Genomic DNA, 21,890 nt, shown 5'->3' with positions numbered 1-21,890 from the left:
TAAAAACACATCACAGGGGCACCTGGGTGGCTCAGTGGGTTAAAGCCTCTGCCTTCAGCTCAGGTCATGATCCCAGGGTCCTGAGACCGAGCCCTGCGTCAGGCTCTCTGCTCAGCGAGGAGCCTGCTTCCCTTCCTTTCTCTCTGCCTTCCTCTCTGCCTACTTGTGATCTCTGTCTGTCAGATAAATAAATAAAATCTTTTAAAAAATAAATAAAAACACATCACATAAAGGTTAACCAAATATACCCTGCAGCATGTTTGTGAAAGGCTAGTTTATTTAATATTTTCACTTATTTTTTTAAAAATTTGTAATATATTAATGTGTTTTGGCAGTTTATACTGTGGTATACATTTTAAAATACTTATAAGTTTTACTGATCACATTATGGAATGTAATATTTCTTATTGCATATTTTTATTGTATAATCATGATTCAGTGTAATATTACTAAGATCATTATGACAGATTACTTATATAAAAGTGCATATTTTGTAATCAAATTCGAATGCGAATCTCTTGTGTTATTTTTATTAATAATGATTATTCTGTTTATAAAAGTAATGCACATTTACTAGATAAAATTTGGTAAGTAGAGAAAAATACAAAGAAGTAAATAACCACCATAAATTGGTAACAAACTGGAAAATATTTGCAACTTGTGACTGTTGCTATCTCTAGTAAAAAATAGCTTTTATAAATAAACTTAAAAAGATAAATACCCCAATATAAAAATGAGTAAAATTAATGGCTAAGCATAATATAATAACCATAGAAATTCAAATGCAAAGAGAAATTATATACCTTATATTAACTCCTAGCTCATAAACACTACAAAAAGAAAATGCGAGATGTTGGTGAGGGAGTGCAGAAATCAGAACTCTTATACATTGGAGGGTACTTTGAAGATATCAAAAAGCCCAACACTTTCTTTTTTTAGTACATCATTAGTTTTTGATATAAAGTTTAATGATTCATTAGCACAAAGATGCATATATAATGACATATATTTCAGTATGGTTTATAATAGTGAATAATTCCAAAAATAACCCAGTAGTATCTTGCAATATTAAATTAACCAAGTTAAGATATATCCATAGAACAGAAGTTGTTAAAACTGAAGATTACAAGTGTATATTTGTTTAATAATACTATGAGTATTTTCCAATGTCATTTAACATCCTACTTTAGTATGCTTCCAATCTTTAACTATTAAAAATAAATATATGATGATCATAATTGCATATATACTTTGTATATACATATGATTATTTTAAGGATAAATTCCTAGAAATGGATTTACTAGGTCAAGGGATATAAATATTTTTAGGATTCTTGCTGTAGATTAATTGAATGGATTTTGGGGAAAGAAGCAATAATACAATTCTGTTTTCAAAGTTCTTAGATATTTATTAAGAGCAAGTTCTTTTTTATGGTTATTTCTTTTTTTATATTATTTATTTGATAGGCAGAGATTACAAGTAGAGAGGCAGGCAGGGAGAGAGAAGAGGAAGCAGTCTCCCTGCTGAGCAGAGAGCCCGATGGGCTCGATCCCAAGACCCTGGGATCATGACCTGAGCCGAAGGCAGAGACTTTAACCCACTGAGCCACCCAAGCGCCCCTAAAAGCAAGTTCTTTAACATTATACTGACCTTATACTTTATTTTTATTTTCTAACCTTATACTTTAGTTACTTTTTCTTTTATTGTATCTTTTTTGTTTCATTTATTTATTTTTATTTTTTTTAAATTCAATTAGCCAACATATAGTACATCATTCATTTTGTATGTAGTGTTTACTATTTGTATAGGCCTTACTTCTATGACAGATGAGAATACAATTTATCACATTGGAAGTTTTTTTCCTATATTTTAAGAACATTTCCATATTGTCATTTTTTATCATTACAGACGTGGGTTGGCAATAAGAGAAGAAAAATGAGTAGTAAGAATTCTGAATCAGGAGCAGCAACAACAGGAACTCTTCCTGGTACCTCTTTGACATCTTCAGACATTACAGTCAGAAATGTAGTTAACATCACTCGACCCTCAAGCCAGCAGTCTTCCTGGACATCGGTCAATAATGATGTCATTGTAACTGGTACATACAGTCCAGCAAGTTCATCAAGTAGGCAAGGGACAACCAAACATTCTGATACACAACTTACAGAAGCACATAAAATTCCTATTCAGAAAACGGCCAGTAAAAGTGATACTGAGTTTGAGTTGCACATTCCTGTTCAAAGACAAGTAGCACACTGTAAAAATGCCTCTCTGCTCTTAGGTGAAAAAACAATTATCTTGTCAAGACAGACAAGTGTGCTAAATGCTGGAAATTCAGTATACAGTCATACAAAGAAGAACTATGGAAGATCTTCAATGCAAGCCTCTGATATGATGGTACCTCAAAAGCCATCTTTGTGCCACCGACCTTGCAAAATTGAACCAGTTGGAATTCAAAGGTCGTATAAGCCTGAACACACAGGTCTAGCACCACATAACTTATGTGGGCAAAAGCCACCTATTAGAGACCCTTACTGTAGAACACAAAACTTGGAAATCCGTGAGGTATTTTCATTGGCTGTTAGTGATTATCCCCAGAGAATTCTGGGGGGAAATGCCCCACAGAAGCCTAGTTCAGCAGAAGGAACTTGTTTGTCCATTGCAATGGAGACTGGAGATGCTGATGATGAGTATGCCAAAGAGGAAGAGTTGGCATTGATGGGAGCACAGATACCAAACTACTCAAGATTTTATGAAAGTGGCAGATCCCTTGGGACAGAGAACCAAAGTACAGCATTGCCTGGACCAGGAAGAAATATGCCAAATTCACAAATGGTGAATATTAGAGATTTGTCAGACAATGTACTGTATCAAAACAGAGACTACCATTTGACACCACGGACCTCATTACATACAGTAGCTACTACAATGTACAGTAATACAAATCCATCACGGAGTAATTTTTCTTCACATTTTGCATCATCAAACCAATTGAGATTGTCACAAAACCAAAACAGTTACCAGGTAATGTATGCATTTATTTTATAAAAGTTTTTTAAAAGTTTTGCTTGATATAAAAAGCTGTGTTTGATATCCAGTTAAACATGAGATCTGGCTCATTTAACTCTTATTTTGAAATAATTTGAGAGTTTTTGCTTCAAAGTGGTGCTTTGGGATCTTTGAAGACTCTTGTGCTTTCTTGGTCATGTTTAAAATGGTGAGTTTTTCTCCATGGAATATAATCATGGAAGCTTTCTCCTGACATTTAAAATTATTTTGTTCAGGAAATAGTAGTTTTATAGGAAGTTTGGCATCTCCCATCACAAAATAGGACTAAAGTGACTCGGCTCATCCCCTTTAACATAGATTATTCCTGTAATGGTTTTTACTTGAAATTTGGAAAGCTGTCACTAGATAAGTGGTGCTTTCTTTGGATACATAGCAAAGCAAGTCAGTCATTTCCCTGAGAGATGGTGGCTAAGAAGTCAGAATATGCAGTAACTCAGCCAAATGCTTTTTCTAAAAGTAATGCTTTATTAAAACATCAAGTGGAATGTTGTTGATCAAGTTTTTAAAGTGTTTATAGAGAAGAGACATTCAGAGTAAAATTTAAAGCAACTTTAGTCCTGTGCAGAAAATAAGTGTTGTTTCTTCACTATTTCACATATTCAGTTGTTTAAATGTGCTGTAAATAATCTCAACACTGAGGCAGAAGCCCACCTCCGAACATCCCAAGACCATAGGTTTCTCTGAAAAAATATATTTCTGAGAATTTGAATAGGACAGGGAAGTTTGCTGTTTTTCCTTGTTACTAGCTGGACCTTTGTTCTGTGGACCTTAGCCACAGTATTTACATTTAATCTGGACTTAAGGTCCTTCCAGGCTCTTCTCAACCTATATAAGGAACTAGTTTCTCCTCATTCCCGCCCCCCCCCCATCTTATAGCTCCCTGCTTCAAAACAAAAAGCTGTAACAGAGTATAGGAAGAATCTCTCCTGCGCCTAGTCCTAACAAAAGATGGCTGTATCATCATCATTAGTATTCATTTATTACTGAGAACCCACTCATTTTTTTTCTGTTTGTTATTTCCTAAAGCATGCTTAAAGTAACACTGAATCATACCATTGAGATCTGGAAAAAAATTTAAAAAAATTAAAAACTTCCACTAAACCAGCTTTAATTCACCTTCTCTTTTGTACTTCTTTTTATACCCTTTAGTGTTTTTCTTAGTAATATTAATGACAGTAAAATTTACCATCTGTTAAGGGACTTCCACATACCAAGCATCATTAGTCATTTTATATACCTGATCTCATTTAATCTTCTGGACATGTAGCCCACTCTGGATTTATAGGCATTTTATATAAATTTCAATAACTTGTCCAAGATTACACAGCCAGTAAGTCCAATACAGAACTAGTATTCCAACTAAGAAATATATCATGTATTTTTTTATGCTTTATCATATAGTCTAATGATTTCAACTTTGTTAGAATTATTTGGAAGCCTGAAAGTGCAGTTTAGCTTTTGTTTTTTCATAAGCAAATCACTCCCTTTAAAATAACTTAACCTATACATTTTTATAGTCTATTTTTTCCTGAAAAAACTTTTTTTTTTAAGATTTTTATTTATTTGACAGGGAGAGAGAGAAATCACAAGTGGCAGGCAGAGAGAGACAGAGGAGGAAGCAGGCTCCCCGAGGAGCAGAGAGCCCGACGTGGGGCTCGATCCCAGGACCCTGGGATCTGACCCGAGCCGAAGGCAGAGGCTTTGACCCACTGAGCCACCCAGGCGCCCCACCTGAAAAAACTTTTAAAGAAATTAAATTTGTTTTATATAAAAGAAACTCTTGAAAGTAATAAAACTTAGCAAATAATTGAGTATTAATCTCTTTAAAGAAAGGCAGTCTGACATAACAATGAAGAGCATTGACTTAGAGCCCAATAGACCTGGATTCAAATTTAGGTTTTGCCACTTTCCACTTGTGTGACCTCAGGCAAGTGATACAACTTCTCTGTTTAACAGTTTCCTCATTTGTATAATGTGGTTAATATCCATTTCACAGGAAAGCTGTGACATAATTGTGTCACAATCAGTGCAAGGCTACTTGTTCCTTCCCTGGCACATAAACGTTCTTAAACTTTTAATGTTGTAGTTGGAAAGTTAATGAAGCTCTGCTGCTCCACGTCTCCTTTACATTCAATTTCAAGTAAAATATTGCAGAGTCCACTATTATCACAGGGTAGCTGAAGAAGAAATAGCTGTAGGGCTGGCCAGAAAAAGACTGGAGATTAGCCTCAACTTTACCATAATCGATGTACTTAATTAGAATATACTGGACCTTTTCCAACTTGACCTTAGACAGTATGGTAAAGGGTATTTGCAGAGAACCCTTGGGGGCATTACTTTGCCCCACCTTTCTTTTAATTAGTTGAGATTTGGAGAAATCAAAGCAGCCTGAGGAAGTGTAATCCATGAAAATGTCTTAGCCCAGTTGGGCTGCTCTAACGAACATACTATAGACTGGGTAGATTAAACAACAAACATTTATTTCTCACAGTTCTGGAGGCCAGGAAGCCCAAGATCAAGGTACTGACAGATTCGGTATCTGGTAAAGGGATGTTTCCTAATTCATAAATGACAGTCCTCTCACTGTGTCCTCATATGACAGAAGGGACAAGGGAGCTCCCTGGGTTTGCTATTATAAGGAAACTAATCCCATTCATGAGGGTCCATTCTCATGACCTAATCACCTCTCAAAAGCCCAACCTCAAAACACCATCGCACTGGGGATTAGTTTTTAACATCTGAATTCAGCTGAAGTACAAACATTCAGTCTATGATAGTTATTTTATAGGATTTTGATGAAGTTCTATTACCAAGTTATATTACTATTAGGTGAGGACTTAGAAAAATAGAACTTATAGTCATATTGGCAACTTTCTATAAAACTACAAGCAATTCTCATTAGTTTCTGACTTTAGGACTATATAACAGAGATATCTGCCTCTTCTTCCTGTCACACTAGGTATCTTCCAGTTGAGGTCCTTTTCCTGAAAGATAGTCTAGTTCCAAGCGATCTAGGTGAGTGAGTACAGTTGAAGGACTCCCAGAGGATGCTGAAAGGAAGCTCTGTTTTGGATCCTCTTGGGAATACCGTATTAAGGCTTGAAGTGGTAGTAAGGAAACTGTCAGGGGGTAGCTATGTCAGGATACTAAAGTTCAGTTCTAATTTTTTTCTTTACAGGCCAGTTTATTTCATTTTGTATACACGTTTTTTGGTAATTGCAAGCTTCTATTTAAATTCCAGTTACTATACAGTGTAATAACAGTTTTAGGTGTAGAATTTACTGATTTATCATTTACATACAACACCCAGTGCTCATCACAATTGTCCTCCTTAATACCCATTGCCCATTTAACTGATCCCCCCACCCACCTGCCCTCCAGCAACCCTGTTTGTTCTCTATAATTAAGAGTCTGTTTTATGGTTGGCCTCTCTCTTTTCCCCCCATATTCATTTGCTTTGTTTCTTAAATTCCACATATGAATGAAATAATACAGTATTTGTCTTTTTCTGGTTGACTTATTTCTCTTAGCTCCATCCATGTCATTGCAAATGGCAAGTTTTCATTCCTTTTATGGCTGAGTAATATTCCATTGTGTATATATGCCACTTCTTTTTTATGCCTTTATCAATAGACATCTGGGCTCTTTCCATAATTTGGCTATGGTTGATAATGTTGCCATAAATATCAGGGTGCATATATACCTTCATATCAGTATTTTTGTATCCTTTGGTTAAATACCAATAGTGCAATTGCTAGATCATAGGGTAGATCTATTTTTAACATTTTGAGGAATCTCCATACTCTTTTCCAGACTGGCTGCACCAGCTTGCATTCCCACCAACAATGTAGGAGGGCTTCCCTTTCTCTACATCCTGACCAACATCTGTTGTTTCCTGTATTGTTAATTTTAATATTTCTGACAGCTGTGAAGTAATAGCTAATTTTAGTTTTCATTTTTATTTCCCTGATGATGAGTGATATTGAGCATCTTTTCATGCATCTGTTGGTCACCTGTATGTCTTCTTTGGAAAAATGTGTGTTCATGTGTTCTACCTATTTGTTAACTGGATTATTTGTTCTTTGGGTGTTGAGTTTTGTAAGTTATTTATATATTGGGGATACTAAGGCTTTATCAGGTATATCACTTGCAAAAATTCTTCTCTTCTGTAGATGGCCTTTTAGTTTTGCTGATTGTTTCCTTTGCTGCTTAGAAGATTTTTATCTTGGTAAAGTCTCAATAATTAATTTTTGCTTTTGTTTCCCTTGCCTCCAGAGATCTTTATAGTAAGTACTTGCTATGGCCAGTGTCAGAGAGATTATGGTCTGCATTTTCCTATAGGATTTTGGTGGTTTCCTTTATCACATTTAGTTCTTTCATCCATTTTCAACTTATTTTTTGTGCATCATGAAAGAAAGTCATCCACTTTCATTCTTCTGCATGTTCCTGTCCAGTTTTCCCACCATTTGTCAAAGAGATATTTTTTTTCCATTGGACATTCTTTCCTTCTTTGTTGAAGATTAGTTGACATTATAGTGTAGGTTTATGTTGAGGTTTTCTATTTTTTTTCTTCTCTATTCTCTTTGGTTATTATTCCATTGGTCTATGTGTGGTTTTGTGCCAGTACCAGGCTGTCCTCATTACTACAGCTTTGTAATATAACTTGAGGTCTGGTATTGTGATGTCTCCACCTTTCCTTTTGTTTTTCAAGATTGATTTGGCTATTCATGGTCTTTTGTGGTTCCACACAGATTTTAGGATAGTTAGTTCTAATGCTGTGAAAAGTGTTGGTGGTATTTTGATAGGGATGGCATTAAGGATATAGATTCCTTTCGGTAGTATCCACATTTTTAACAATATTTGATTTTTCCAATCCATGAGCATGGAATGTTTTTCCATTTCTTTGTGTCTTCCTCAATTTCTTTCATAAATGTTTTACACTTTTAAGAGTACAGATCTTTTACCTGTTTGGTGAGGTCTGTCCCTAGGTATCTTACAGTTTTTAGTGTAATTGTAAATAGGATCAATTCCTTGATTTCTCTTTTTGCTGCTTCATTACGGTATATAGAACTGAAACAAGTTTCCTTATGTTTTTTGTATCCTGTGACTTCAGTGAATTTGCTTATCAGTTCTAGCAATTTTTTGAGGGGTCTTTTGGGTTTTCTACATAGAACGTCATTTTGTCTGCAAATAGTTAAACTTTGACTTTGTCCTTGCTGATTTGAAGCCTTTTATTTTTTCTGTTGTCTAATTACTGAGAACAGGACTTCCAGTGCTGTGTTAAATCACAGTGGTGAGAGTGGCCAACACGTGTCTTGTTTTGTTTGTTTGTTTGTTGTTTGTTTTGTTTTATTTTGTTTTTTTTATTTATTTTCAGCATAACAGTATTCATTATTTTTGCACCACACCCAGTGCTCCATGCAATCCATGCTTTCTCTAATACCCACCACCTGGTTCCCCCAATCTCCCACCCCCCTCCGCTTCAAACCCCTCAGATTGTTTTTCAGAGTCCATAGTCTCTCTTGGTTCACCTCCCCTTCCAATTTCCCCCAACTCCCTTCTCCTCTCTAACTCCCCATGTCCTCCATGCTATTTGTTATGCTCCACAAATAAGTGAAACCGTATGATAATTGGCTCTCTCTGCTTGACTTATTTCACTCAGCATAATTTTGTGTCTTGTTTTTGACCATAGAGAAAAAGCTCTCAATTTTTCCCCATTGAGGATGATATTAGCTTTGTGGGTTTTTTATTTTGTTTTGTTTTGTATTTTGTATATGGCCTTTATTCCCTCTATCCATATTTTGTTGAGGATTTTTATCAAGAATGGTTGCTGCACACCCTCAATTGCTTTTTCTACATCTATTGAGATGATCATAAGGTTCTTATCCTTTCTTTTATTAATGTGATGTATCACGTTGATTTGTAAATATTGACTCACCCTTGCAATCCAGGATAAATCCCACTTGAAGTTTTTTTTAATGTATTGTTAGATTCATTTTGCTAGTAATTCACTGAGAAATTTTGCATCCATGTTCATCAGTGATATTGGCCTATAGTTCTCTTTCTTTGTGGAATCTTTGTCTGGTTTTGGAATCTGGGTAATGCTGGTCTTATGAAGGTGTTGGAAAGTTTTTCTTCCTTTTCTACATTTTGGAACAGTTTGAGAGTAGGTATTAACTCTTTTTTAAATGTTTGATTGAATTCACCTCTGAAGCCATCTGGCCATGGACTTTTGGGGAGATTTTTGATTACTGGTTCAACTGCTTTGCTAGTTATCAGTCTAGAAAATAGAAGTTATCAGAAAATAGAAGTTTTCTATTTCTTCCTGTTTCAGATTTGATAGTTTGTGAGTTTCTAGGAATTTATCCATTTCTTCCCGATTGCCCAGTTTGTTGGTGTATCCTGTTCATAACATTCTTTTATAATTGTTAGTATTTCTGTGTTGTTATTTGGGATTTTTCCCTCTCTCATTAGTGATTTTATCAAGTCCTTTCTCTCTCTCTCTTTTCTTTCTTTCTTCCTTTTTTTTTATGAGTCTGATAGAGAGTTGCCAGTTTTATTAAGGTTTTCAGAGAATCAGCTCCTGATTTCATTGCTCTGTTCTTCTCTTTTTGTTTGTTTGTTTCTATATCATTTACTTCTGCTCTAACCTTTATCATTTCCCTTGTTATACTGGCTTTAGGCTTCATTTCTTGTTCTATTTTTAGCTCATTTATGTGTAAGGTTAGGTTCTTTATTTAATTTTATTTTTTTTAAAGATTTTTTTTTTTTGGCAGTCAATATTCTTTTATTTATTTATTTATTTATTTATTTATTTGACAGACAGAGATACCAAGTAGGCAGAGAGGCAGCCAGAGAGAGGAAGGGAAGCAGGCTCCCTGCTGAGCAGAGAGCCTGATGCGGGGCTAGATCCCAGGACCCTGGGATCATGACCTGAGCCGAAGGCAGAGGCTTTAGCCCACTGAGCCACCCAGGTACCCCTAGGTTCTTTATTTGAATTTTTTCATGCTTCTTAAGGTAGGACTGTATTGCCACATACTTACCTCTTTTTTCTTTTTTTAATATACTTTTTTTTTTAATTTCTTTTCAGCGTAACAGTATTCATTGTTCTTATACCACACCCAGTGCTCCATGCAATATGTGCCCTCCCCAATACCCACTACCTGGTTCCCCCAACCTCCCACCCCTCACCCCTTCAAAACCTTCAGGTTGTTTTTCAGGGTCCATAGTCTCTCATGGTTCACCTACCCTTCCAATTTCCCCCAACTCCCTTCTCCTCTCCATCTCCCCATGTCTCCATGTTATTTGTTATGCTCCACAAATAAATGAAACCATATGATAATTGACTCTCTCTGCTTGACTTATTTCACTCAGCATAATCTCTTCCAGTCCCATCCATGTTGCTACAAAAGTTGGGTATTCATCCTTTCTGATGGAGGCATAATACTCCATAGTGTATATGGACCACATCTTCCTTATCCATTCGTCCTTTGAAGGGCATCTTGGTTCTTTGCACAGTTTGGTGACCGTGGCCATTCCTGCTATAAACATTGGGGTACAGATGGCCCTTCTTTTCACTACATCTGTATCTTTGGGGTAAATACCCAGTAGTTCAATTGCAGGGTCATAGGGAAGCTCTATTTTTAATTTCTTGAGGAATCTCCACACTGTTCTCCAAAGTGGCTGCACCAACTTGCATTCCCACCAACAGTGTAAGAGGGTTCCCCTTTCTCCACATCCTCTCCAACACATCCTTACCTCTTATATCTACTTATGCTGCATCTTGGGGACCTTCACTTTCATTTGTTTCTATGTTATTACTTCACTGATTTCTTGGTTGACCCATTCATTCTTTAGTAGGATGTTCTTTCTCCTCCATGAATTTTTGGTCTTTTCAATTTTTTTCTTGTGGTGGACTTCAAGTTTCATAGCACTGTGTTCAGAAAATATGCATGAGATGTTCTAAAGTTTTTCTTATTTGTTGAGGCTTGATTTGTGACCCAGTATGTTAACTATTCTGAAGAAACTCCCATGTGCACTTGAAAAGACTGTGTATTCTGCTGCTTTAGGATGGAATATTCTGAATATATTTCTTAAGTCTATCTGGTTCAGTGTGTCATTCAAAGCCATTGTTTCCTTGTTAATTTTCTTTTTAGATGATTTGTCCATTGATGTAAGGTGAGTGTTAAAGTACCGTACCATTATCGTATTATTATCAATGATACCTTTATGGTTATTATTAATTATTTTATATGTGTAGGTACTCCCAATTTGGGTCCATCAATGTTTACAATTGCTAGATCTTCTTGGATAGACCTCTTTATTATGATGCTACATTTCTTCATCCTTTGTCACAGTTTTTGGGTTAAAATTTGGTTTGTCTGATACACATATGGCTACTTTGGCTTTCTTTTGATGTCCATTTGCATGATAAATCTTTCTCTGTCCCCTCACCTTCAATCTGCACATGTATTTAGGTCTAAAATGATTCTCTTTCAGGCAGCATATGGATATAGATGGGTCTTGTTTCTTTTATCCATTCTGACACTCAGTCCATTTACATTCAGAGTATTGATAGCTATGAATTTAGTGACATTTATTACTTGTTTTGTTGTTTCTGGAGATTTTCTCTGTTCTAGTCTTTGTCAGTTTTGGTCTATGTTTCCCACTTGAATCTCCTTTAATATTCCTTGAAGGGCTGGTTTAATGGTCACAAACTCTTTTCATTTTTGTTTGTCTCTGAAATTCCTTATCACTCCTTCTCTTCTGAATTATAGTCTTGTTGGTTAGAGTATTCTTGGTTGCATAGTTTTTTTTTTTTCCATTCAACATGTTGAATGTAATATGCCACTTAAAAAAATAATATGCCAATTTCTTCTTGCCTCCCACATTTCTTTGAAGAAATCTGTTGCTAACCTTATTTGTCTTCCCTTCTAAGTTAGGGACATTTTTTGCTTTGCTACTTTTAGGAATTTCTTCTTTATCTCGATAGCTCACAAATTTAACTTCGCTATGTCTGGGTTTTGGCTTGCTCTTGTTGATTTTGATGGGAGATCTCTACACTTCCTGGATTTGGATGTCTGTTTTCTTCCATAGATTAAGGAAGTTTTCAGCTATAATTTCTCCAAATAAACCTTCTGCCCCCTGTTCCTGCTGTTCTTCTTCTGGGGTTTCTGTGATATGAATGTTATTCTTTATGGAGTTACTGAGTTCCCTTAGTGTATTTTCATGATCCAAGATTTTTCTTTCCCTCTTTTTTTCAGCTTCATTACTTTCCATAATTTTGTCTTCTATATCACTTATTCTTTCCCTGTTTCTTCCATCCTTGTGATCATTATATCCAGCTGGTTTCAAATCTAGGTTATTGCATTTTTAAGAGATTTTTATTTATTTGATAGAGAGATCACAAGTAGGCAGAGAGGCAGGCAGAGAGTGAGGGAAGCAGGCTCCCCACTGAGCAGATTGCCCAATGCGGGGCTCAATCCCAGGACCCTGAGACCATGGCCTGAGCTGAAGGCAGAGGCTTAACCCACTGAGCCACCTAGGTGCCCCTAGATTATTGCATTTTTCATTTTATTTCATCCTAATCTGTTTTTAGCTCCTTCTCTCTGCAGTAAGGGACTACATGGTGTTTTTGATGCTTTTCTTAAGCCCACCCTGTATCCTTATGATTGCTGCTTTAAATTTTCCATCACATATATTTCTTATATCTGTTTTGATTAGATCCTAGCCATGACTTTATATTGTTATTTCTTTTAAGATGAATTCCTTCTCTTGGCATTATGTTTAGATCTCTGTCTTCTCTGTGTTAGGAAATCCTGTTGTCTCCTGCTCCTATGGGTAATGGCTTTGTGAAGAAGAGGTCATATACTATCCAGGGCCTGGTGCTTCAGCAGGTGTCTCTGATGTATGCTGTGTGCACTCTGCTGCAGTGTTGTGGCTACTCTGTTCCTCAGGTTAGTCCTCTGCAGAGTTTCTCCTTGCCTCAGTGGGGAGTGTTTGGATCTTGGCCAGCGTGTAGCAGGTTTTAACTAGGTGTGCTCTGATCATCTTGTTAAAAGACTCCTGATGCTATCTCTACTAGAGCTGAAGCTTTTCAGAACTCTATGGACAGTGAACATTGTGCATTTGGGAGTACATCTTCTTACATTAGAGCCCACTCAGCTGGTTCCCAGGCACACTTTCCCAAGAAAAGCAGTACCAGGAGAGTGCAGGAGGCAGGGCTGCTTGGCATAACTACTTTAGTCAGCCATTGTTAGCACCATGCTGTTTACTGAAGTTAGCTTATGCTGGGGGATGGGGCCAGAAATGGCACCAGCCATCTCCTTAGATCCTGGAGAGGGGGGTTTGCACTTGCTGCTGTCTAGGAAGCCCTCCTAAAAGAAATAACCAATTCCTCTTGTGAATCCCAGTCATCCTTCAGACTTCTGCCTTCATGTTGTCTGTGTCTGGGTTGCTTGCTTGCCTGGAGCAGCACAGTACACATTCGGGCTCAATCCTAGTCAGGCAGGCTGAATTTTAAAACTCCAAACTTTAGGAACCTGGTGTGGTGACAACCCACACTTGTCTTCTGGGGGAGGGTCTTGCTGTGCTGGGACTGATGCAGATTTGACTCAGAAGGGCATTTACACCAAAGAGCAGGGGTGTGGGGTTTGAAGTTGAGCACAGTAAAGAGCCAGTGTCTAGGTTTTTTGCCCTTGGCAGGTGTTTCTGTGCTTATGCTGAGGGCTGAGGAAGGGAAAGGCAACTTGCATCTCCTTTGTCCCAGGAGAGGCAATGCCATCTTTCTCAGATGCACTCCAAGAAGGGAGAACCATCTCAACCAGTGTGTCCCATGGGATTCTGAGATTGTGCCTTCTGCCCCCAGGCTATCTTCTTGCCTTCTCTCCAGGAGCACTGTGGTACCCTCAGGTCTCCATACTAGCCACACTGAGGACCTCTAAAATTCACCTTTGAGTCCTGTTAGTTACAAAAACCTAGGAAAACCAGCCATTCTTTTTCTCTCCCAATCAATGGCTTTGGGGAAGTGTTTTCCTTGTATGTTCCTCTCGCTCTCTCTCCTGCTTGTGACTAGGGCTCCCTCCCCTCGGCAGCACCTGCAGTCTCTTTCTCCTCCAAACCACAACTCCACATCTCCTACTTTCCATTATATTGCCTCTTCTTTCCCTCTAGTTGTGCAGTTTGTCTTGTCAGTCCTCAGATCAATTTCTTGGGTATTCAGAATGATTTGATATTTATCTAGCTGTGTTCAAAGGATGAGTCAAGCCTAGGGTTCTTCTACTACTCTATGATCTTAGCTTCTCCCCTTTCCATTTCTATCTTAAACAAACAAACAAACAAAATGTTCTAGACTAACTTCACTCCTTTGGGGCCATATTGTGACCATATTGGTCTCCAAAGTGCGATTCACTTTTTATGATATCTCTAGGTCAGTTCATCTATTTATTGTAAGAGTACTGTGCTGATTGAAGATTAATAATTGATGATCACTTATGTGAAGATACTGGAGCATTTTGGGAGACAGGTGCTATAAATACAGTTATTATTGTGGCCTACCAATTAAATGCATTTCTATCTCTCATGGACTTCATAAGGACTTAGGAGTTAATAGTAGTAGAGTACTTTGAGTTTCCTTTATTTGTTTTTGTTTTTTGTTTCTAAGAACCTTTAATGACTCTTTAAAAGATACTTCATAAATACAAGGCATCTTCATCAGTGAAAGTGCTTTCATAGTGCACTCCAACTTTCTACAAGTCTTTGTGAACTTCAGTGTATTTTTAAAAATAAATTTGAAAATTTAATAGTTGTATAAACTTTAAAATCAACCAATACAAATGGTATTGTGATTTGAGAAAAGTGGAGGTCAGTAATAAATGACTTTGCTAAAATAACTCTCAGACAAATATTCAACTTAAAAATAATAATAATGTGTTTTGAATATGAGTATAGTTAGCAGGGATCACTTTTGAAAAACCTCATTGAGACAAAATTCATATAGTATAGAACTCACACATTAAAATTGTACAGTTGCGGGGCACCTGGGTGGCTCAGTAGGTTAAAGCCTCTGCCTTCAGCTCAGGTCATGATCCCAGGGTCATGGGATCGAGCCCCGTATCAGGCTCTCTGCTCACCTGGGAGCCTGCTTCCTCCTCTATCTCTGCCCGCTTGTGATCTCTGTCTGTCAAGTAAATAAATAAAATCTTTAAAAAAAATTGTACAGTTGCATCTTTTTTTCAGAGAGTTATTCAAATAGCACCACCACCTAATTTTAGAATAATTTATTACTTCAGGGCTCCTGAGTGGCTCAGTCAGTTAAGAGTCTACCTTCAGCTAAAGTCATGATCCCAGGACCCCACATGGTGCTCCCTGCTCTGCAGGAAGCCTGCTTGTTCTTCTCCCACTCCCCTGACTTGTGTTCCCTCTCTCACTGTTTCTCTCTCTGTCAAATAAGTTAATAAAATCTTTAAAAAAATAATATTTTATCATTTCAAAAATTAACTACCTACCCATTAGCCTGCCAAACCCCCATCCCAGCACTAGACAGTCACTAATCATTTTTCTGTCTCTATGAATTTACCTCTTCTGGATATTATTTTACATCTTTTTAAAAAACTTTTTAAAATTTATTCATTTGAGGTGGGGGAGAGGGTGAGAGCATGAGCATGGGGGAATAGTCAGAAGGACAGGGAGAAGCAGACTCCCTGCTGAGCAGGGAGCACAGTTCAGGGCTGGATCCCAGGACCCAGGGATCATGACCAAAGCTGAAGGCAGATTGAGCCATCCAGGCACCTCTATCTTTTTTTTTTTTAAGATTTTATTTACTTATTTGACAGAGAGAGCAGAAGCAGGGGGAGTCACAGACAGAGGGAGAGGGAAAAACAGGCTCTCCCTGAGCAGGGAACCTGATGTGGGTTTCCATCCCAGGACCCTGGGATCATGACCTGAGCTGAAGGTAGCCACTTACCTGACTAAGCCACCCAGGTGCCCCCCAGGCACGTCTATTCTGGATATTATTTTAAATAGAATCATACAATATGTGACGTTCTGTGATTAGCTTCTTTCAGTTAGCACGTTTTCACAGTTTGTCCATGTTGTAATATGTATCAGCACTGCATTATTTTATATTTCTCTATGATACTCACTTGTGTGTATATAGCATGTATGGTTTATCTGTTCATTAGTTAATGTACATTTGGTCTGTTTCCACATTTGTTTTTTATGAGTAATGCTGCTGGGAGTATCCATATACAAATTTTTGTGTGGACATGTTTTCAGAACTTTGGGGAATATATCTGGGAGTGGATTTCTAATTCATATTGTAAATCTCTGCTTAAAATTTCGAGGAACTGCCAAACTTTTTCCCAAAGTAGCTGTACCACTTCAAACTCCCACCATCATTGTATAAGATATCCAGTTTCTCCCTATCTTGATCAGTAATTGTTATGTCAGGCATTTTGATTATAACCATTATCATTTCTATAAAATATCTAATGGAATTTTTGATCTGCATTGCTCTAATAGCTAATGATGTATCCTTCTGATGTGCATGTTGGCCATTTGAATACCTTACTTGGAAATGTCTGCAAATAATTTGTCCTTTTTTTCAATTGTTTACTTTTTTCTTTCTGAATTGTAAGTGTTCAATTATTTACATATTTTCTACATCAGTCCTTATCAGAGATATAACTTGCAAATATTTTCTCTCATATTTTGCCTTTCTCAAGGGAATTTTTTTATACAGAAATATTTTTAATTTTGATTAAGTTTTGTAACAATGTGTTCTACTTTTCAGTAGCTAAGGCCTGAACATCTTTTGTTACATTTATTCTTAAGTATATAACTTTTTGATGCTATTTTAAATGGAATTGCCTAGTTAATTATTGAATTTTTTATTGCTTTTTGTATTCTGAACTTATATCCTGAAAATGTGCTGAACTAAAGAAAATGTGCTGAACAAAAGTATTATGATAGACAATAGTGGACTCCTTAAGGTTTTCTATATATACAATTATGCCATCTACAAACACAGATAATTTTACTTGTGTAAAACCTGAATGCATTTTATTTTTCTTGACTGATTGCTAATTAACCTCAGTACAAGTTTGAATAGAGCTGGTAAGACTAAATATCTCTGTGACCTTAGGTTGAACACATTCTGTCTCTCCCAATTAAATATGGTGTTACCTGTGGATTTTGTGTAGATACACTTTATCAGGATAAGGAAATTCCCTTTCATTCCTGGTTTGTTGAGAGCTTTTATCATGAAAAAGTGTTGGATTTTTGTCAAATGCTATTTCTGCACTTAAGGAAATAGTCATGTACATTTTTTTAATTTTACTCTATTAATATAATATGGAGTATTGCACTGTTTGATTTTCTTTTCCTTTTATTGTTTTGGTGTTTATTTTGTATATATATATTTTCAGTTTTAAAATATAATTTATATAGAGCACTGTATAAGGTTAAGGCGCTCAGCATTAATCATTTCAATTATATTGTGAAAGTATTACAAGAAGTTTATGTATCTCATATAGATACAAACAAAAACAAACAAAAGTGTTCTTTTCCTTGTGATGAGAATCCCTGGGGACTATACTCTTAACTTTCAAATATACCAATACAGCAACTTTAACTATAGTCATGTTGTACATTACATTTCTAGTACTTATTTGTCTTATAATGAAAGTTTGTATATTTTGACCACCTTCTTCCAATACCTACTCCCCTTACCTCCACCTCTGATGACCACAAATCTCATTTTTTTTTTCCTTTGGGGTTGTGTTTTATTTTTTAGACACTACGTGTAAGTGTGATCATATAGTATTTATCTTTTTCTGTTTGACTTATTTCACATAGCATAATGAATTTAGGGTCCATCCATGATATTGCCAATGACAGGATTTCTTTTTTTATGGCTGAATAATATTCTTCTCTGTGTATTTGTGTGTGTACCACAATTTATTTCTCCTTTCATCTGTCAGTGGAAATTTAGGTTGCTTCTGTGTCTTGGCTATTGTAAAAAATAATGCTGCTATGAACATGGGAGTGCAGATATTTCTTTGACAGAGTATATCTATTTCTCAGAAGTAGAATTGCTCGATTATGGAGTAGTTCTGCTTTTAATTTTTTGAAGAACTTCCATACTATTTTGCATAGTGGCTATATCAATTTGTAGTCTAACCAACAGTGCACAAGGATTGCCTTTTATCCAAATCCACACCAGTGTTTGTTATCTCGTGTTATTTTTTATGATAGCCACTTCAACAGGCAGGTTGTATCTCATTGTGATTTTGATTTGTATTTCCCTTAAGATTAATGATGCTGAACAGCTTTTCATGTACATGTTGACTACTCATATATCTTCTTTGGAAAATGTCTGTTGAGGTCCTTTGCCCAGTTTTTAACTGGGTTGTAAGAATTTTGCTATTGCATTATATGAGTTCTTTATATATGTTGAATATTAGCTATTTATCAGATACATGATTTACAAATGTTTTTCCCCATTCCTTATATTACCTTTACATTTTGTGATCATTTCTTTGGATGTGCAGAAGCTTTTTTTGTTTGATGTAGTACCACTTTTTTTTTTTTTGAAGATTTTATTTTTAAGTAATATCTACACCCAACATGGGGCTCAAACTCACAATCCTAATATCAAGAATTGAATGCATGGGGCACCTGTATGGCTCAGTCAGTTAGGTATGTGACTTCGGCTCCAGACATGATCTCAGGTTCCTGGGATCAAGCCCTGTGTTGGGATCCCCACTCAGTAGGGAGTCTGCTTCTCCTTCTGCCCTCCCCCCTGCTCATTTTCTCTCTCCCTCTCAAATAAATAAGTAAATTCTTAAAAAAAGAATCACATGCTTCACTGATGGAGCCAGTCAGGTGCCCCTAGTCCCATTTGTTTATTTTTTTGTTATATTACTTGTGCTTTAGGTATTGTATACAAAAAAAAAAAAATCATTGCCAACACCCATGTCAAGGAGCTTTTTCCCTATCTTCTAGGAGTTTTATGGCTTCCAGTCTCACCTTTAAGTCTTTAATCCTTTTTTGAGTTTATTTTTGTAAGTATTGTTAGAGGTCTGCTTTCATTATTTTACATCTGAATATACAATTATTCCAGCACAATTTATTAAGGATACTGTATTTTCTTTATTGAGTATTCTTGGCTTTCTTGTCAAGTATTATTTGACATATATTTGATATATATGCATTAACTCATTTCTAGGGTCTCAATTCTGTTGCATTCATCTATATGTTTTTATGCCAGTATCATACTGTTTTGATTGTTATAGTTTTTAATATAGGTTGAAGTCAGTAAGTATGATGCCTCCTGCTTTGTTTTTTCTCAGGATTGCTCTGGCTATTTAGGGTCTTTGATGGTTCCATATAAATTTTAGGATTCTTTTTTACATTAGTAAAAAGAAAAATACCTTTGGAATCTTGTGTAGTGTGGCCATTTTAACAATATTAATTCTTCCAAATCATGAACATAGGATACTGTTTCAATTGTGTCTTTTCTGATATCATTCATCAATGCCATGTTTTTAGAGATATCATAGTTTTGAGAGATATCATAGTTTTGAGAGATATCTTATCCTTTTAGTTATGTTTGTTCCTAAGTATTTTATTGTTTTGGATTCCATTAAAAATGGGATCATTTTTAAATTTCTTTTCACACAATTTGTGGCTAGTATATAGAAATATTATTGATTTTCATATGTTAATTTTTTTCTTACAACTTTACTGAAGCTGTTGATGGGATCTAGCTTTTTTTTTTTTTTTGGAATCTTTAGGGTTTTCTTAATATAGTATCATGTCATCTCTAGATAGAGCCAATTTTGTGTTTTCTTTTTTCATTTCTAATTCTGATGCCTTTTCCTTTTCTTACCTGATTGCTGTGGCTAGGACTTCCAGTATTAGGTTAAATAAGGGTGATGAGAGAGCACCACTGTCTTATTCCTGATCCTAGAGGAAAAGCTTTAAACCACACTACTACTGAGTATAATGTTATTTATGGACTTTTCATATATGGTTTTTTAAATGTTGAGATCTCTTCCTTCTATACCTAATTTGTTAAGACGTTTTAGCATTAACAGATGTTGGGTTTTTGTCAGATGCTTTTTCTGCATCTACTGAGACGATTATATTTTTTTTCATTCTACTAATGAATGCATTGCATCAGATTGATTGATTTGTGTATTTTGATCCCTTTTTGCATCTCAGGAATAAATCACACCTGATTATGGTGAAAAATACTTTAAATGTGTTGTTGACCTTGGTTTGTTAGTATTTTGTTTTAGTTTATTTTTAATTTTTTATCTTTGACATTAAGATTTAAACTTAGGGCCTTCATCCCCCCCTCTTCTGTCCCTTAGGTTTTCTCAGGCCACCTGTGCTCACCGCTGAGTTGGGGTTGCTGCAGGTGGTGTGAGGTGTGAGAGATCACATGCTGGCATTTGGTGATTTTTCTCTTAAGGTTAAATTTTGATAAAATACAATTTTTTTCTTTCATGTATTGTACTTTTGTTTTTTTACTGTATCTAAAATCTCATATCTAAACCCAAGGACATGCAAAGTTTTATCTAACAGTTTTATAACTTTGTATAAATATAATGTGTACTTGTGTATAATTAAGCCTGAATCATTCTGAGTTATTTTTTTATGCAAGGTGTTAGGTATATATTGTTCATTTTTACAAAGCAGGTGTCCAGTTGTTCTAGCAGAGTTTCTTTTTTTTTTAATTTTTTTTTCAGTGTTCCAAAATTCATTGTTTATGCACCACACCCAGTGCTCCATGTAATACATGCCCTCCATAATACCCACCACCAGGCTCACCCAACCTCCCATCCCCCTCCCTGTCCTCCAATGAATTGCCTTCATGAAGCATCAGTTGTGTGAGTCTGTTTCTATGCTCTCTATTCTGTTCTACTATTTGATATGTCCATTCTTTAGCTAATGCCACACTGTTTTGATTACTGTACTTAAGTCTGGAAATTTGGTAATGTGAGTTCTCTGACTTTGTTATTTTTCAGAATTGTCTAGGCTATTCTAGTGTCTTTGCTTTTCTATACTCTCTAAGTAAGTTTTAAAGTAATTTCTGTCAATTTCTACAAAAAATTCAATTTGGGGGAGAGCTTTAATGAAACAATAGAACAATTTAGAGAAAATTATAATCTTAACTAAGGATCCATGAATAATATATATTAATCCATTTATGTAGGTCTTTAATTTCTCTATATCTTTTAGTATACACACCATTTATATCTTTTATTACTAATCCCTAAGTATTTCATATTTTTGATACCCTTGTAGATGATATTGATTATTTTAAAATTTCTTATTATTTGTCATTATTATATAGAAACACAGTTGGGTTTTGTATATTATTATTCCATATTCTTCCAAAACTCACTCAGCTCCAATAGCTATTTTTGTAGATTCCATTAGATTTTTTACATAATCATATTTTTTGTGAACATAGTTTTACTTCTTCCTTTCCAATCTGGATGCCTTTTCTTTTTCTTGCCTAATGCACTAATTTGAATTTGCAATAGAATGTTGGAGATAGGGACGCCTGGGTGGCTCAGTTGGTTAAGCAGCTGCCTTCGGCTCAGGTCACGATCCCAGCGTCCTGGGATCGAGTCCCGCATCGGGCTCCTTGCTCCGCGGGGAGCCTGCTTCTCCCTCTGACTCTGCCTTCCACTCTGTCTGCCTGTGCTCACTCTCGCTCGCTCTCTCTCTGACAAATAAATAAAAAAAAAAAAAAATCTAGAATGTTGGAGATAAGTGGTGAAAATGGACATCCATGTATTGTCAC

General features: G+C 36.0%; 1 protein-coding gene across 1 annotated transcript in view; it reads left to right on the top strand.

Annotated features, from left to right (window-relative positions):
* Nucleotides 1-21,890, top strand: part of HDX (highly divergent homeobox) — a 236,935-nt gene that overhangs the window by 35,576 nt on the left and 179,469 nt on the right. The window contains exon 3 of the mRNA XM_032330919.1: nt 1,910-3,025. Coding sequence (XP_032186810.1) covers nt 1,910-3,025 — 1,116 coding nt within the window. The remainder of the gene's footprint in view (nt 1-1,909; nt 3,026-21,890) is intronic.

This window comes from Mustela erminea, chromosome X (genome assembly GCF_009829155.1).
Source record: "Mustela erminea isolate mMusErm1 chromosome X, mMusErm1.Pri, whole genome shotgun sequence".
In the NCBI taxonomy this organism is placed as follows: Eukaryota; Metazoa; Chordata; class Mammalia; order Carnivora; family Mustelidae; genus Mustela; species Mustela erminea.
This window is presented reverse-complemented; position numbering and strand designations above follow the sequence as displayed.